The following is a 19,108-nucleotide window of genomic DNA, read 5'->3' as shown; positions in this document are numbered from 1 at the left end:
TGATTAATACAATATTGACCAAAATACCCTTCAATTTAATATTGGAATTTGAAAGTACAAATTGATTTCCTCCCGAGATCCACATCGTGTCCTCCGATAATGCACAGAGCAAACAAAAATTTCTTAGCAAGTGTAACAAAACGTTAGATCAAACCAACCCATAAATTAAAAAATCTTACAAATATTGATAAAGAAATTAAAATTTCTCTACAGCAGCATTACACAAACACAAAAACAGAATACATGTTAAGCGAAGCCTAAAATGACTGCGAAGAAGCACTATCTTGTAGGAGGAGCCAAGTTTCATCCGATTTGTTAAACAATTAAAAAAGACATTACATTAACAGAACAAACAAACGAGAACAAAAAATTATTCTTGTCTCCCACAGATTCATAAAAATAATGTACAACAAAAGAACATAAATCGCTCACAAATATACTCTCGAAGGCGTAAATTAACAGATCCGCACTCAGTAATCACACATATGTTCGACGCTAATTTATCGACTTTTACCTTCGATTAAACTTCCAAGTTCTTCAGATCTGTAAGTACAAATGTGGATTTCTTACTCCATTGTGATATTCGTTGTTCTTCAGCCGCGGTGAGTGGGAGGAGTCGAGAGAGAACAAATGAGGAGACTGACGTGAAGCAAACACATTTCCAAATCTGATTTTTGAAGTCAAGGGTATTTCGGTCATTTCGCATTTCAGGGATTGTGAGATAGTTTTTATCCAGATTATATGACTTGATTTATACTCCCACTAGAACAGTGAATGTTGTCCAACTAATAGTCAGTCACAAGTTCCAAAACCAAAGCAAACGAATTATTAATAGTGTATCCAACTTTAGTCCTGCCTACCAAACTGGGCCTATATATATATGAATGATGATAAATCGAGTTCAATCATAAAATTTTGTTATATTTTTAATTATTGATTGGATAATGATAATATAATTTATATTAAACACTTAATTAGATCATTCAAAACCTCAACTTTTGTATACAACTATTATATATATATATATATATATATATATATATATATATATATATATATATGATTCATGATACAATTATATTAAATATGTAATCGGATTACATAGATATTTGTAATGTACACTAATCACAAATCTAAACCGTGCTGTAAATTTATGCTCATAATAATGATACTTACTAAACAATTAAGGAGCAAAACCCTACGCTCTCAGCCCCTATACCGGCGTTTTCGGACGACACTGTTCAGTAAATCAGTGATGGAGGAGAAAAGCCATGAAGAAGAGGAGCAAATCGTTACCCCATGGCAAGTAACTGGAGACAAAAGCGGCAAAATTGACTACGACAAGCTCATTGACAAGTTCGGCTGCCAGCGTGTCGACCAATCTCTTGTAGACCGTGTCGCCCGCGTCACCGGCAGGCCTGCACACGTCTTCCTCCGCCGCGGGATCTTCTTTAGCCACCGGGACTTCGATGAAGTCCTCGATGCGTACGAGAGAGGGGAAAAATTTTATCTTTACACGGGCCGTGGCCCTTCCTCCGAGGCGTTGCATTTGGGCCACCTCGTGCCGTTCATGTTCAATAAGTAATGGGATTTTTCAGATTAGGTTTTCTTTTACTGAGTATTTATTTCTCTTCATATCTGTTAAAAGTTGGTTGCTTGTAGATACCTGCAAGATGCATTCAAGGTGCCACTTCTGATACAGTTGACGGATGATGAGAAATGCATGTGGAAGAATCTGTCAGTCGAGGAAAGCCAGCGGCTTGCTCGTGAAAATGCGAAGGATATTATTGCTTGTGGATTTGACGTTTCAAAGACGTTTATCTTCTCCGATTTTGATTATGTTGGTGGGTGAGTAGTTCTTCCAATTGAATCATCCTTCATTTGCTACCTTTGTGCGAATTTTCATGACTTTAATGGGTTTCGGCTCTGTAGGTCGTCGTTTAAGGCTCTGATTGATCATTTGATATTGAGAATGATTTTTGGTTACATAGTTCGGCTATGAGACCCTTATTTAACTGCCAATCGTTTCTGTTGATTATGCTCTTATGATGAAACTTATTATGCAGTTCCTTCTACAAAAACATGGTCAAGATTGCAAAGTGTGTCACTTATAATAAGGTGATTAAGGAATTTGATTTGATGGCTTGTCCGTCTTAGATTCGTGTTTTTTTTGTGTTTTCCACCTTATACATATGAATGCTAAATTTGGCAATAATCGGTGTTGTAGGTACTCGGTATTTTTGGTTTCAATGGAGAAGATCACATTGGTAAAGTCAGCTTCCCACCTGTTCAGGTACTCCCTTTTAAATCTTAAAGATTAATTGTCTGTGGTAGTTGAAGATGCACATTTAAGTGATTATGGTATGGCTCATGTGTGTGTTTCGCATAATTGTTTTAATTGACCCTTTTATTGGATCGAAGGTCAAATTGCCTTTTAATCAACAACTGTTGTAAAATGGTTTGCTGACTTGCTCATGGAAATGCTGGCATTTCAATATCAAGAATTACAGTTACTTTGTCGATAACTAAAGGACCAACCATCTTGAATTCAAGTCTGAGACTCAATAAAGATTTTGATGGCTATTGGATCACTTCTCTTTGATCACTTTCGAAGTTGCTGCTCGTGCATCTTGGAACAATTCCTAGTTTGGAAGTTATTCATGTCTTCCAGAGATTCCCCAATCATGTTGAACTGCTCACATTTGGAAAATATATTTTATTTTGGAAAATAACTTCAATTAATGGCTAAATATTTGCACAAAAAGTAGAAATTTCAAGCCAGATTGGTTTTGTTGTGACCATGAGCAAACACAAAAGCTTGCATGTTTATAAATGTCCTTTAGTCACTCCTTGCAACTCTCTGAATCTTAAGTTGGTAGTTTCAAATATCTGAGAAAATGTTGAATAACTTTGCAACATCGAGTTGGGCACATTTTCTCTTCATTTATGGTATATTTATTTTGTTCTTGAAATAGTTTTAGCACCACAATTTAAAACAATACCAAATTCGAATAAACTGAAAACAATGTTATCTATCTAAGATGTTGTTTCTGCTTATTCATTACTTCTGTTTAGTTTTCAGGTTTCATGTACACTTTTTTCCTTCTTTAGGTGATAACATCTGGCTAACTAAATTTCAGGCAGCTCCAAGCTTTCCATCTTCATTTCCACATTTGTTTTCTGCTAAAGATAATTTTCGAAGCTTGATTGCATGTGCCATTTACCAGGTTTAATCATTTTACTGTTCTATTTATTTTATATATGCTTTTCAAATGAAAATGTTAGTCAACTAGGAGTAGATATTTTTATAAAGATTTGATAGTACCCTCCATATACCATGTCTTTTCATCCTCTTCTTGCTTCTAACTGATTAACGGATTTTTCAGGATCCTTACTTCCGAATGACACGAGATGTTGCTCCTCGAATAGGGTGTCACAAGCCTGCCTTACTTGAATCATCATTCTTCCCCGCTCTTCAGGTTTTTTATTTTTTCATCTTCTAATTGAGAAGCATTTTTATGCCATGAACATAAGATTTATTGGTTTTGCTGGTATGATATTGCCGATGGAATCAATTGCTTGTGAGGAAGCCTTATTATTTTGACTAACAATAAGCATTCATTTTTTTCCTGTCCTACTCACACAATATGTCTCTGAGGTTGAGTTTTTGTGTTTTACGCACCATGGATTGTTTGCTGTCATTTCAATTTTCAATAATTCAACCTTATGCTAGCGTTGTTTCAATTTCAACTGCAGTTTAGTCCCCCATTTCTTTGTTTAATTTTATTGTTTGACTATATCTGCAGGGAGAGACGGGCAAAATGTCTGCCAGTGATCCAAATTCTGCTATATATGTTACCGATTCAGGGAAGGACATAAAGAACAAGGTTTTTCTTTAATTAACCTCTCCAATCCGGAGTGTTAAAGTGAAAGTGGATGATTAGTTTCTTTTAATATTTTGCCTAATAACTACAAACCCTTCAAATTAAATCTGCAAGAAACCTTTACAAAAATTTGGTTTTGTGATCAAAGCACTATTTTAGAAGTTCTAGATAAGTTTGCCTTTCATGCTATGCACTGAACAAGGCTGACTTTTTGGTGGTGCAGATCGAAACCTTTGACGAGATTAACTTATTCATGGTTTGTTAACTGCAGCTAACCGATACTTTGTGCAGGTAAATAGATATGCATTCTCTGGCGGGCAAGATTCAATAGAGAACCACAGGAAGTTTGGAGCAAACCTGGAGGTATCGCAGTTTATATCTTTGTACCTGGGTGATTTTAAATGGCAAATCTTTTATTTATCATTAAAATTTCGATTATTTTGCACGGCTTGATTTAGTGGATCACTAGTCCACTAATGTAATTTGACACTTTATTATTAATAATATATCGTTTCTTATAAAAAAAAAAATTTAAATGGCAAATAATGTCCACGGCTTCTTGTGCATGGAATATCTCCAGTTCTTGTGTTAAACAGGACATAATTGATATCGGTATTATTTAATGGATTCGGGCTGATCTGTTTACTTCAACATATTTAGGTGGATATACCAATAAAATACCTTGGTTTTTTCTTGGATGACGATGCAGAGCTGGAACATATTAGAATGGTAAGATGCTAATGTTACTCTTTTGTGGTTCTGTTGTAAGCCTCGCAATGTTTTATTTATATTTTATTAAATGGTTAAAATTTTCTCATCGCCGCTCATATATGTGCTATCATTGATCAGGAATATGGTGCAGGCCGTATGCTAACTGGTGAAGTGAAGCAGCGGCTTATTGAAGTTTTAACTGAAATTGTTGAAAACCATCGTAGAGCCAGAGCTGCTGTCACTGATGAGGTAAAAATCACGAAGAACTAGTACAATTTGTTTGGCATAATGGGAATTCTTCTTCTTCTTCTTTTTTTCTTTTTTAAATTTATTTGTATGTGCGACCTCGTTTAATACAGGCCATGCATGTTACATTTAAATGTCGGTTGGTAAATTTAGCTTTGGTTATTCTGATTGCAGATGGTCGATGCTTTCATGGCCGTACGGCCACTTCCCAACATGTTCAGCTAAAATTGCAAGTGTTCCATGGTTAATTTGATGGGAGTGACATCAATTCCTTGTGAAAGAACGAAACGGGCCTTTTGCAAATGAACTGAATTAATTTTGTTTTTTGTCTGTGTACACTAGGGCATTTCGATCATGCGATCTCATAGCCAATTTAATGCTGTTTTTATTAAAAAAAATATTCTGAGACATTAATTTATAAACAATATTAACTCAGATAACATAATTTCGCTCACATATATGGTACATGTTAATATAACCTCTGAGATTTGTACATTTTTCTTTTAAAAATATAAGTTGTATAAATTTTCAGAAATTCATTAGTTTAAATCACGAATGTAACAAAATTCCTTAATATTTTAAAAATATATAGAAAAATGTTCAGCATTTTGAAAACTCTAAATCTTTTTTATTAAAAAAAAAGGAAACCTTTAAATGCTCTATAGCCTCGTCCTCCGACAAAAAGAAAGTTGATACAGAAAATAGTCATCCACATCTCCTAGGAACAGTCCAAGATCTCGTACTGGAATTCCTTTCCCCGGTTGGTCCCAACTCCATATACCTCTTCCAATCATCAATCACCATCTGTATATCATGAATCTTGTTGTCCAACCCAATACAACAATTTGCATGCATCGTGATCACCAGATCCAGATCCTTGCTGGGTTCACAAAACCCGCCAAAATACGCAGTGTTCAAAAATCTAATCTCCATCTTGAGATTTGCGACGTAAGGATCCATTTTGATCATGTTCAGGACGTCTTGGTCGTGTCTGCCAGGGAAATAATCCTTGCCCATGTACCAGAATTTATAAAATTTGATGGTTTTGTTGTTGGATTTGACGTAGTTGAAGCCTCCGTTTGGGGAGTTGCCTACGTCGGTGGAGTCGAGATTTTCGTAGTAGTGGTCGCAGGCGATTTGGAAGTCAGCGTTTGGGTAAAATCTTGGGAACGGGTCTCTCAGCCACATAACATCCGCATCCTGAGAATCAAAAAGTCACCCATGCATTGGAATGCTGGCAGTACTCGATAATATTATTAAGACAGATTATGATACCAAAAATGAATTTTATTATAAGTATCTTAAACTTAATAATATAATAATATAATATAAATATACATGTCTTACCGAGAATACGAAATTGAATCCCAACTGAAGAACAACTCGAAGGAAATCGATCCTTCTCCACATCATTTTCAAGTAATCCTCACTCATGAAAAACGCTTCTCCGGTGAAGTCGACACCGGAGGTGGTTAAGCTGAAACAGTGGAGCTTTACGGCCAAGCAACGCGCATAGGCGGTCTCGTCTAATGCCGCAACCAACACGTGATCCAGCAGGTGAAGAGTCTGATTTCCAATCCTGAAGCTCTCCAGGAAGAGATCGAAGATCGAATTCGGTTTCGTCCATGCTGCATTTAAGGTGGTGATTATCACTGTTTTGCCGTCCTCCATGGCTGCTTCCTTTAATGTTCTCTCCAATTTATTTATTTCATCCTTGGTCTGATATATCCATCAATGAAGGCAACGTTTGAAAATTAAGATTTGAATCCAATCTAAATTCATGATCATCATTGATAAAACAGAACCAGCTTGGTTTCAGTATTGGTACAACCCAACGTCATCATTCACCGTAACCAAAAAATTATTCTAAGTTATTTCGGTTTGATCACGTGATTAAGGTTTAAGATTCATAAGAATTCAGACACACGCAGGATAAATTTTTTCGACTATATAATACCAGTCGTACTGCTTTGGCGTCAATATCGATCTCTCTCAATTTATTAATAATAATAATAATAAAAAAAACTACAATTATTTTTAAAAATCGGATCTAGAATTATTTTAATAAATCAATCTATTTACCAAGTCTATTCAAGCTCTCCAGAGAGTTCAATTTCAATAATAAATAATACAAAAAGACTATTTTTCTTATAAATTTAAGAAATTAAATTAGTTGTAACGTATAAATAAAAAATTCGTTGAAAAGTTAATTTGACATAAAATCTTAATTACTATAATAATAATAATAATAATAATAACAACATCGTTGGACTTTTCATATAAGAGGTGAAAGAAAATAGAGTTTATCGTCTTGTTTCTACACCGATTTTTCAATCTTATGTGTTTCTAGAAATAATTTAACTCAACAAAAAAAAGTAAAAAGGAATTTTTTTTGTTAAACATATGCTCATAAATTTTAGCACCCACATATTTATACATTAGAAAATATTTGTGGCTATAACAAAAATTTTGACCTGTAATAACAATATAATTCAAATATTTTAAATCATAATATGTACGACCATAATATCATGTTTTAATATATTTTGTTAGAACTTTTGAATAACTATTACTTGCTAAATTTTACACACAAACACACACATGTATATATATATATATATATATATATATATATATATATATATATATATATAAAAGCTGCATGTTTGCTCATTCTAGTTATGGTTTCATTGAACTTAAGTTTCACAATATAATATTCTGGAGTTACTTACATAGGAAGGAAGGTCGTCTTGGTCGGAAGCGAACTGGTGCAATGAAGAACCCCATTTTCCAGAATCGGAGTCGTTTGATGAAGATGAATATAAATCTGCCCTTCGAAATAATTGAGAAGGATACGAAGATTGATTGAGAACAAGGTAAGAAAGGCCAATGACCACAAATATCAAAGTAATTTTAACAGCTACACTATAGTAATCGAGGCGATTGCGGTGGCGGTTCTGATCATTGGAGCCACACAGCTCAAGGGAGCAGTGGTCGCCTTCCGGGGTGGCTCCTCCACCTTGAGAACCCATTGGTACTTGTAATATTCTAAGCAAATGTATGAGATAGACTTCTATTTATCGATATCAATGAATGGAAGTCAACTTAATTAACTTGCAGTTCTGCTCTAATTAATTATTATACATATAATAATTAAGCAGCTTTGCCTAATTTTTTGTGTCATAATTAATCTTGGCTGGTCAATTGGTAATTAATTAAGATCCTACGAGTTGTGTGTATGACGCGTGCGGCTTAAATCTTAATTAAGTCTTCATACATTTTAAGAAATATTTCAACATTTATTTATTTTTTTTTTAAAATTTTTTTACAGTAATTAAGTCCATTTGTACCATTAGTGGGAAAATATAGTTGAAAAGTTGTAACTAGATGATAACTTTTACTAATGATCTACAATTTTCATTTGTTTCTTAATACAATTATCTTTTACTACATATTCTTAAAATTATTATTAATTAGTATGAACTCACAAGTTTTGAAATTTTGGATGAATCATCAATGTATCCAAGACAAAACTTCTGGGTTTTAGCTTATTGAAGTTTTAACTAAAATTGTTGAAAAGTACCATTGCAAGTGCTGAATGATTAATCTGATGGAAGTGAAAATATCATTTACTTGTGAAAGGACGAAGTGGGACTTTTGCAAATAAATTGATTGTATTGTTTTTTTGGTTTTGGAACTGCCAACAGCCCAAAGAATCACTGTTCATTTAAATCAAATACACCTTAAATTTCCCAATGGTTTCTTGAATGGCGAAGCTCATTATAATTGTGTTTCTATTGAAAATGTTCAGCATCTTGAAAACTTCAAATCTTATTATTTAGGGAAAAAAAACTTAAATGTTTTATGCTTCATCCTCAGGGGGAGAAGACAAAAGAAAGAAAGAAAGTTATACACAAATTAAAATAGTCATCCACATCTCCTAGGAACACTCCAAGATCTCGTGCTGGAATTCGTTACCCCGGTTGGTCCCAACTCCATATACCTCTTCCAATCATCAATCACCATCTGTATATCATGAATCTTGTTGTCCAACCCAATACAACAATTTGCATGCATCGTAATCACCACATCCAGATCCTTGCTGGGTTCACAAAACCCGCCAAAATAAGCAGTGTTCAAAAACCTAATCTCCATTTCAAGATTTGCGACGTAAGGAACCATTTTGATCATGTTCAGAACGTCTTGGTCGTGTGTGCCAGGGAAATAATCCTTTCCCATGTACCAGAATTTGTAGAATTTGATGGTTTTGTTATTGGATTTGACGTAGTTGAAGCCTCCGTTTGGGGAGTTACCCACATCGGTGGAGTTGAGCTCCTCGTAGTAGTGGTCGCAGGCGATTTGGAAGTCGGCGTTTGGGTAAAATCTCGGGAATGGATCTCTCAGCCACATAACATCCGCATCCTGAGAATCAGCAATGAAGGTATGGAGTACTGGCAGTACTGAAATGAAAAGGTTTTAAAGTGCAATAAAATTGAAGTCAAAATGGTCCTTGTGTTTTGATCTAGTAAATATTTAAATTTGAGTTTTTGTTCTATAAATCAGATTATGATTTGATTTTTTTTTTTCTGTCAGAGTGTTGATATAATATAAAATATATCGAAAAAGCTGATGTGACATTAAGATATACTCAATTATACATTGTCATGTCAACACTCTATAAAAAAATATACGGAAAATCCAAATATATCCTAATTTATATGAGTTTATTTCATCCTATCCATGTGGGCATTGCCACATGATAGAATGGATGGCCAAAATTTACCCATGCATATATAGGACTCACTTTTTTTTTTTGAAATTATAAATGTGGTAAGATTTTACCCGTTGAAATGAAATGAGGATAGCGCCCACATAAATAGGATCTCATCTACCATTTATATGATCAAATCTCAAATTTAAATATTTACCGGATCAAAACACAAAAAGAACCAATGTAGATAACCATTTTGATTATCATCCCAAAATTTAATCTATATGCACGTAAATCAAATTAACATGGCTTACCGAGAATACGAAATTGAATCCTAGTTGAAGAACAACTCGAAGGAAATCAATCCTTCTCCACATCATTTTCAAGTAATCCTCACTCATGAAAAGCTCTTCGCCGGAGAAGTTGACTCCGGCGGTGGTGAGGGGGAAACAGTGGAGCTTCACGGCCAAGCAACGCGCATAGGCGGTCTCGTCTAATGCCGCAACCACCACGTGATCTAGCAGGTGAAGAGTCTGATTTCCAATCCTGAAGCTCTCTAGGAAGAGATCGAAGATCGTATTCGGTTCCGTCCACGCCGCATTTAAGGTGGTGATTATCACTGTTTTGCCGTCCTCCATGGCTGCTTCCTTCAATATGCTCTCCAATTTATTTATTTCATCATTGGTCTGATCAATCATTGATAAAACAGAACCAAAATTAGTCTGTTCCCTTTATTTCAACAATGTAACTTGTCAAATTCTGTTATTTCGGTTTGATTTCGTAATTAAGGTTTAAAATCTTATTTATAAGATTTCGACAATATGTTGTTGATCTCTCCCAATTTAGTGGTCAAACAACATCTCTCTCAAATAAAATAGAAAATGAAGTAAATCGAGACGGGCATGTAATTTTTAAGGCCATTGCCATAATATTTAATTCATAATAAAAGTCATATTATCGAAACCAAATTTGGGGACAGCTGGGGTGAGACTTTATTTGCCATCGTGTATATATATATATATATATATATATATATATATCAAATTTAACTAATTATCCCAGAAAAACACCTAAGAAACTAAAATCATCAGCCCAAATATAGGATAAAGATTTTGTTTTTTTTTTAAAAAAAGCAATGAAGAAGATATCTTATTGAAGCGAAAAAAATGAAACTGGAGGGTAAAAGGCGTGCACGTTGAGGAGGAGAACGTGTGATATGAAGTTAGAAAGTCTCACAATTTAAAGTATTGACTTTGTTAACCTATCTATTTAATGATGACATAATAATAAAATTGGAAAAAAAAAAATTTGTGTAATTTTCACGACACTAAAAACAGTCAGTCTTGTATGCTCAAATTTTAAAAAAATAGTAAAAATAATAATAATATACGCATCATTATCATATATGAAAGAGGGTGCATGAATTTTCAAAAAAAAATTCAAGTTAAGTGGCTGGGTCTCTAATTACCATCAATACCAAATTAAAGTATCTTAATTTGTTATTATAGTTTTCAACGTGTTACATGGAAAGATAAGTAGTGGTTGGTGAAGATGACCAATCGCAGTTGTCATTTTCCAAAAGTCTTTCTTGGAATTTTATAACATGATTTTTTTAAATTTACCATTTGAATATTTTAAGTATACCGACGAACTATTGTTTCTTGTTAAAATTTGTGAATGGAAGAGAACAACGTATTGTATGCGTCACGTTTTAAGATTCTTATCACTTCTACAAACTTGAATTTGTAGGAAAAATAATAATAAACATCGTAGGACTTTCTCTGAAACGTAATATATACGACAACCATAATATAATGTATTTTTTTTTGGTTGGAAATTTGGAAGAACTATCACTACCGAAATTATAGTTCCATTGAAAATTTCTTGATATAATATTCGAGGAGGGAGGAGGAGAACTGGAGTTATATGTAACTTACATAGGAAGGAAGGTCGTCTTGATCGGAAGCGAACTGGTGCAATGAAGAGCCCCATTTTCCAGAATCAGAGTCGTTTGATGAAGATGAATATAAATCTGGCCTTGGAAACAATTGAGAAGGATACGAAGATTGATTGAGAACAAGGTAAGAAAGGCCAATGACCACAAATATCAAAGTAATTTTAACAGCTACACTATAGTAATCGAGGCGATTGCGGTGGCGGTCGGGAACTGATTTGCGGTGGTTCTGATCATTGGAGCCACCCAGCTCAAGGGAGTCGTGAGCGCCTCCACCATGGGAACCCATTGATGGTTCTAATGGTCTGATCAAATGATGAGAAAGACTTCTATTTATCGATATCAATATGAATGGAAGTTGCAGTACTATTGATCTTTATTAATCATTTGTAATCAAATATAATATAAAATAATAATTAAGCAGCCTTGCCTATTTTTATTTCATAATTCTTGGATGGACGGGACGATTGGTAACTAAGATAAATACCAGTTGTGTACGTGTATGACGTGTGTGCGGCTTAAGTGGTCAAACATTGTAATTAGACATGAATTAACATCTCTTGTACAAGTTAAAAACAAATTTAACCAATTGTTTAGAAGTCCAATCAATTAAATTTAAAGCAAGAAGTTGGTTCATAAGTTTATTATCCTTTTAATTAATTTTGTGGGATAGGCAGTTGCATTTGTTTTGGAAAATTGATGCCTCGGTCAATTCCAAGTATCTGAGAAGAAGTCGCACTTGCATTTAAACTTTTGGAATGGCTGCTTCAGTTTCTCCCAAGTACTGTCTCATATAGGAAATATTATAAGGATAAATCTCTTTGAGTCGGTGGGATATCAAATATTCAAATGCAACGTAAATTTGAGTTCGAGCCCGTCTATTATTTTTAAATAATAAATACATATATAAATCCAAAATTTCAAGACTATTGGGACTTCAAGAATAAAAAACGAAGACGACAAAATTTTAATAATGGTGAGGTGCCATATTATTGTACAGAAATGCATTTTTTTAATATTACCTACCAAACATTTTTAAATAATATATATTCGATTTGAAAATGTATTTTTTTTTTTATTATCACCAATGGATCACATGCACGTCGAATATGATCCAATCCACTCCTCAGGTCAATTATTTTCTAAAATTCAGGTACTGTTGATGTAAATTAAGACTGCAACCTAACCACGAAAAAGTCTGCCCAACCTTAGAAAAAACTCCACGTTAAAGTTCACTTGCTCCACATGCCAAACTCTAGCAATTTTGCAAATTCACGGTCACTAGATCTTCATGTTCTCTCCAGGTTATTTGGGTTTGGAATCCGTGCTTGTGATTCAATATGTTACTATTACTTGGGAAATCCTCTGTTCGAAGTTAATATACTTCGATCTCTCCCAATCCCTTGGAGCTGAAAGCTACTCATTTTAACACGTTGGTCGTCACAAAAAGACAAGGCACGGCGGTATACATAATATCAATCATATCTGAGCAACATCTATTTCTAATAGTTGGGAATGGGAAATGAGCCTGGGAATCATGCCTCTCATTCCATGTCTTCAGCATGTATGTTAGATTGAAGCACCCCATGTGTGGACGAGCACCAAGAGGTAATGAAGAATGGAGTGAAAAAAAAAAAAAGAAAATTGACGAGGTAACCACTATTCTCCATTCTATGAAGGTTATTTCCACCGTAACATGATAACAAATTCGTCTTTCGAAGTGCCACACTAAAAAGATTTGGAGATTATAGTAGCAGAAGCCAAAAAAAGGCAGAAGAGAGGTGGCTAGAGGCGATCAGAGAACAAGGTGCTCAAGATGACCAAAGGGTTTTCCAGAAAGAGCATCCTTGACATCCAAAATCTACTATGGCCGACAAAAACTAATATGCCATCTGTAATGCGAAGAGTGGTGAGGATCATCATACTCGTAAAAGACAAAAACTCATCTCATGAAGCATTACCAAAATTACGTAAAACTACCTGAAAATCATTCCTTGTATCACGCTTCAAATTATCTTTGCACACTAAATAAATGCTTGCTACATCTCCCTAATAGCATACTGGACAAACTTTAGGTATTACAAAGTATAACAGAAGACTGAACATGTCAGCTTTAGAATTGAACTTTGCTTTATGCCGAGAAAGTTTCTAAATGGATGCTGTGTTACATCTTACAATCTAGAACAAAATTATAATTTCGCTTTCTAATTCTATGTGCTAGGTTATTTGTTCGGTGAATTGTGGCATAAAAATTCCAAAAGCATGAAAACGAAAAATACACATTTTTGGTATTGTTCAGATCCATCGTCTGCGGTTTCTTGAGCTTTGGGCACCTTGGAACCACCTGTCCCAACCCACCTCTGCTGGCCCTTTTGTCCTGCATAAATAAATTCATCATATTACAGTATTTTTTGGGTGGTGATAAAGTTCAACATGATATATTGAAACTAAAACGTACGCAATTAAGAAAATCAGTGATTCTTACACTGGAAGTAGTGCGTCTGGGGCAGATTCGATGCTTGAAATTAGCCTATTGTTAAGCAATCAAAAGAATGCGATGAGTGAACAAATCGAGCATTGTTTCACACTTATCATATTTTTGTGAATGATGGGGGTACGACACTGATTACACAAGAACTGATCTAATAGAAGACGAGTGAGAAATCATAGATAAGAATAAGGCTCGACATTTGATATAGATTGGTCATGATAAATGTCGAACTGTTCGAAGTAATAGGGAATATGATACAAATAATAGACACAAGGAAACAAATGAGGCCCAAATTATCAAGTACGTCTTAGAGAATTTTCAAAGCACTTGTTGTCGTGTTGATCCCAAGCATGTGCTCATGATGACAATGAACAAAATTTGAAGAATTTAAAATCTAGACAACTATGTTGGACTGTACTAACTGAGAAATCATTACTATAATTATCTTGATATACAGCTATGAGCTGTGGAAACCACTTCAAGTAAAAAAATTTAAAGAAAGATTTTTTTATTTGCATCTAAGTTCAAGTTATACCAACCTACATTTTATGACCCTTATTGCTTGTATTGTGCAACTAGTTCATGTAAATGCTTAGAAAAGACCAAATATTTTTTGCCTTATTCAGTTCAATGTTAAATCTTGAACTTAAAACATAATAAATAAAGCATATATATGTTCATCCAGATCCCATCCATTATAAATTAGCGACCATTTGTTATGAAAGAGACTTACTCTTGGCAAACAGTGGAGACTCCATCGACAGTTTCAAGTTCGTCCAGCTCATCCTACACAAAAAGTTAAACGCAATTACTCCAGCCAAACAATACAAATTTCTGAGAAATATATAACAAAAAAATCAAAAAAAAAATTTAACAGGAAGATCAATTTTGAGAAGAAGATGATCGTTCACCTGGATTATTTGGATTTGCTGATCGAGAAGAGAAATTGCAGTAGAAATTCGATGCTTTCCCATTAATCCAGGAATCATACTTGCAGATCCCTGAGATCGTGGCATTGCCGATGCTGATGAAGAAGAATATGATGGCGGTTGAGAAGCGTTATAGTTTGGCTGCTGCGACGCCGCTTGCGGCGGAGCTGAATCCATTAACCACCGCGCCGTACACTGGTGGAGGGGTAATGGGTGGGAGGTGAAAATATTGGTTGATAATTAAAGTGAATGAGCGGACGATTTAAAGCGGACGGAGACTTGGAAAGTTGGTCAAACGTCGTAGGATCATGAAATGTGGTGGGATTTTTTCCATTCTTTTATTATACATATTTTTATAAAAATTGAAAACTTATTTATTTTTAACAATATGAACCCCAAATAATCAAATATTACACGTACATGTAAATGTCAAATTACTTTGTGCATAAAAAAATTTCGTAATTTGATATTTTAAAATCTAAATTAAAATAAAAAATTAATGTAAAGAAATCGAGTTGATTATAATATTTATATTCTACCACGCATTAACTCAAAAATAATTTATTTTTTCTTCCTAGCTATAAGTCGGCATCTTGATGTGTTTATTGAAAAGTCTAGACATGAAAATTGCGTTGATTAATTTGGCCTATGATATTTTTAGCATTTCCAATTATATTTTTACATACATTGTGACCATTATATTGATACAATTTATAGTCGTGTGTATGTGTTTGTATAATATGTTATAATTATATGTAATATATTTATAGGAAATACACATAAATTTTAAATAACAATGGACAACCAAAGAAAAACATTTTCCAGAATTTTCATTGAGAATAAATATTAAAAGATAATCAAACATGGATTCTAATCGTAATCGGCGCAAAAATATTGAATTCGGTCCAACTTATTCACGTATTTGAAACAGACTCTTCACAAGTTAAAATCATCGTCCAACAGAAGAAGTTGCGGGTGACGAAGATCCGATCAACATGAAGAAATGCACACAATTACATGCACAAGTCTAAAACAATGCAAGAAAAAAACAATATTGATATGTAAGAATCAAGGGAGAGTAATGCTTGCAAGCACGGTAGAAGTTGGAGCGTTCCCCTGCAAATATGATGATAAGCACAACCGATTTCTTGCTGCATAGCATGTTCAAAATCTTTAAGATTACCAAATCCGAGTCGATCCATGAGCTTATAATTTTCTTAGATAACAAATGAAATTATGACAAGATTACCATCATTACAGTGAGACCCGACAAATCGGAAGTGTTGGTCGTTGGCGTTTCTTAAGGATGTTACAAACATCGTTTTTCAGCACTAACAGGAGAAATAACACAAATGAGCTTGTGAACTAAAGCAGATCAAAAATAGAAATAGATTCAATTTTATGGATAACTATTTGATTAATAAAATTGGATCTTAAACCGGGTCAAAATGATTATTAAAACATCTTAAAATTTTAACGATAAATATTTGACTATTAATCAATCCTTATTTAATCCACTCAACCAAACACACCTCAAGAGGAAGATCAATAACAGCGGTCAAAAGTGATGTAATATCGTTGATGATGACGATGACACTCATCGATCTCAACTGACTAAGGTCAATTTAATAAGTGAGACTGAGAAAACCGCATTCCACAAGTAAGATGTAGTAACAACCTCAACGAGCAACTTAAAGAGTTTCTCAAATGGGAAGCCACAAACACATTGATTTCGGTGTGCCAAATTAATCAAGCTTAACTTTGGAATTTCATATATATGAGTTAATGAAATTAAGATGTTATAGAGCAATTTCATAGATACATACATAGAATTATGTGGAAAGCCTCACACGTTTGATAATCCATTTTTTGTTCTGATGATGAATGCTGATGACATGCTTTAACACATGTAAGCCGGACAGAAAGTCTTGTTTCCAGTGGCAGACGGTTGAGTAACTTGTAAGAACATGTCTTTGGGAGGGGAACAACAGCCGGAAACGACTGCTAATACCTCGAAGGCTGAGGAGTAAAAGGAGGAATCCACCTGAGAAAGGTCTTGCATATGATTAACTAGTTGGTGAGACAATAATTTATCAAGACGATGATGACAAGTAGCTGGTCCGAGAATGACTAGCCACACTGGGATTAAGACCGTTACCGATGAAATATTATTATTTTTTATGATAAAATTATTACTTATTATTGTAATTATGGATATGGTTGATTCATCTAACGGATCTTTCCATATCACAGATAAAGATCAGTGAGACCATCTTACTATAGATATAATATATATTAAATTGTGTAAAGGATAATTTTGTATATCTAGATTCATAAAATAATGAAATACATTTTTTAAAATCCATTACTATTAATTTTTGTTGTTGAAATAAAATAATTATTAGATATACATAAGAGCAAACGATTCGCATCTACATACTTGAGCCTATATTAAGTCATCAACATCTTTTCTAAAAATATGGATTAATCAAATATTTAATATTGTTGAAAATAATATAGTTGAATATTGAAAAAGTAATAGTTGAATATTTGAATGTTGAAAATAAGAGTTGTAAAGTTAGAAATTTGTGTGTGATGATGTAGGTAATGATGTATTTTATTTTTTGGATTATGTGTAATGAAACTCTATAAATAGATCTCTCATTTGTGAAGAAAATCACAATTGAGTAGAGAGAAAAATATTATAAAGTGTGTAGTTTGGTAAATTTTGAGAGTTTGAGATTTTTACTTTTTACCATAAATTTTTACTTTTTCACAACACGTTATTAGTACGAAGCTCTAAAAGTCCTACATACTTTTCCAAGCTCCAAACAGAAGAAAAAGGTAACAAAAGTAATTATATTTATTTTACTGTTATTTATTTATTGTGTATTTATTTAATATACAATATAATATTATTATTAGAAATAATAAAAATAAATTTTTCATAAACTTGTTATAAATCCTGGGAGGATGTTAAGACGACATCCCACACTCCCGGTAAGGGATACGACAAGTATAAAAGCCTATAAGGTTTTTAAACAAAATAAATTATGACACTCATTATAATATTATGATATGATATATATAATTATTTAAATATGTCTAATATTATATACATCATATTATTACCATAAAATTATACAAATACATACATTTATTTTTTGTACACCAACGGTCATAAACGGTAACAAACAGCTAGTTTTTGCCCTATAAATATCATCTCACAAACACATTCAATCACTCCAACTTTCTCTTCTTCTCTAAAAATTATTCTTCATCAAATTTTTCGAAGAAAAAAAAGATGGCTTTCTCAAGGATATTTTAAATTATTTTGGTTATCATACTCACGAGTCTTGTATTTATCGGAGAATATCCTCCTCGTGCGTTTTCTTTATTTTTACAAATGCTTGTACTTGTTGTTTATCCGTTACTTTGTATTGCAATATTTATTAACTAATAAAATGCATCGTAATTTTTTTTAGTACCACCATGTCAAACTTGACAAAGCTCGAATTCATCGCTCTTGATATTACGGGGAAAAATTATATGCCGTGGACTCTCGATGTAGAAATGCATCTTGAGTCATTGGGTCTAAGTGAGACCATTAAAGAAAATGGCATATGTACGTCACAAGAAAAGGCAAGAGCCATGATATTTTTACGTCGACATCTCGACGATGGATTGAAATGTGAATATCTGACTGAAAAAAATCCCATGGCTTTGTGGAAGGGATTAAAAGAGAGATTTGAACATATAAGAGAAGTTATACTTCCGACCGCCCGGGATGAATGGAATACGTTGAGATTCCAAGACTTTAAAAAAGTCAGTGATTACAATTCGGCGATGTATAGAATAATCTCGCAATTGAAATTTTGTGGCCATGAGATTACTGAATCTGAGATGCTTGAAAAAACATTTTCCACATTTCATGCATCAAATATTACTCTACAGCAACAATATAGAGTACGTGGATTTGCGAGATATTCTGAACTCATCGCCTGTCTTCTTGTGGCGGAAAAGAACAACGAGCTATTAATGAGAAATCATCAGTCCCGACCCACTGGATCAACAGCATTTCCCGAAGTAAATGCTGTAAATAAAAATGAATTTAAACCTCGGAACCAAAATCAAATTCAAAGACAAGATTTTGGTCGAGGTCGAGGTCGAGGTCGTGGACGT

General features: G+C 33.8%; 4 protein-coding genes across 4 annotated transcripts; 1 reads left to right on the top strand and 3 right to left on the bottom strand.

Annotated features, from left to right (window-relative positions):
* The first annotated feature begins 1,125 nt into the window (after nt 1-1,125).
* Nucleotides 1,126-5,219, top strand: LOC140832025 (tryptophan--tRNA ligase, cytoplasmic-like). The gene is made up of 11 exons (XM_073195788.1): nt 1,126-1,581; nt 1,663-1,848; nt 2,067-2,118; nt 2,228-2,293; nt 3,141-3,227; nt 3,387-3,479; nt 3,807-3,887; nt 4,176-4,247; nt 4,545-4,613; nt 4,734-4,844; nt 5,016-5,219. Exons 1-11 carry the CDS (start codon nt 1,154-1,156, stop codon nt 5,064-5,066), a joined length of 1,296 nt encoding a protein of 431 aa, XP_073051889.1. The 5' UTR covers nt 1,126-1,153; the 3' UTR covers nt 5,067-5,219.
* Nucleotides 5,220-5,437: 218 nt separating this feature from the next.
* On the bottom strand, nt 5,438-7,892 carry LOC140832026 (uncharacterized protein At4g15970-like). Its single transcript, XM_073195789.1, has 3 exons — nt 7,574-7,892; nt 6,189-6,560; nt 5,438-6,041 (listed from the first exon to the last, which is right to left on the bottom strand). The coding sequence occupies exons 1-3, from the start codon at nt 7,871-7,873 to the stop codon at nt 5,547-5,549; spliced, it is 1,167 nt and encodes a 388-aa protein (XP_073051890.1). The 5' UTR covers nt 7,874-7,892; the 3' UTR covers nt 5,438-5,546.
* A 764-nt stretch (nt 7,893-8,656) lies between these two features.
* LOC140832024 (uncharacterized protein At4g15970-like) lies at nt 8,657-11,882 on the bottom strand. Its single transcript, XM_073195787.1, has 3 exons — nt 11,490-11,882; nt 9,867-10,238; nt 8,657-9,263 (listed from the first exon to the last, which is right to left on the bottom strand). The coding sequence occupies exons 1-3, from the start codon at nt 11,793-11,795 to the stop codon at nt 8,769-8,771; spliced, it is 1,173 nt and encodes a 390-aa protein (XP_073051888.1). The 5' UTR covers nt 11,796-11,882; the 3' UTR covers nt 8,657-8,768.
* A 1,712-nt stretch (nt 11,883-13,594) lies between these two features.
* On the bottom strand, nt 13,595-15,187 carry LOC140831543 (guanine nucleotide-binding protein subunit gamma 1-like). The gene is made up of 4 exons (XM_073195289.1): nt 14,909-15,187; nt 14,731-14,783; nt 13,992-14,036; nt 13,595-13,883 (listed from the first exon to the last, which is right to left on the bottom strand). The coding sequence occupies exons 1-4, from the start codon at nt 15,101-15,103 to the stop codon at nt 13,802-13,804; spliced, it is 375 nt and encodes a 124-aa protein (XP_073051390.1). The 5' UTR covers nt 15,104-15,187; the 3' UTR covers nt 13,595-13,801.
* Nucleotides 15,188-19,108: the final 3,921 nt, after the last annotated feature.

The sequence above is a fragment of the Primulina eburnea genome, chromosome 5, assembly GCF_022965805.1.
Source record: "Primulina eburnea isolate SZY01 chromosome 5, ASM2296580v1, whole genome shotgun sequence".
In the NCBI taxonomy this organism is placed as follows: Eukaryota; Viridiplantae; Streptophyta; class Magnoliopsida; order Lamiales; family Gesneriaceae; genus Primulina; species Primulina eburnea.
The sequence above is the reverse complement of the archived record's forward strand: the minus strand, read 5'-3'. Positions and strand labels throughout refer to the sequence as shown.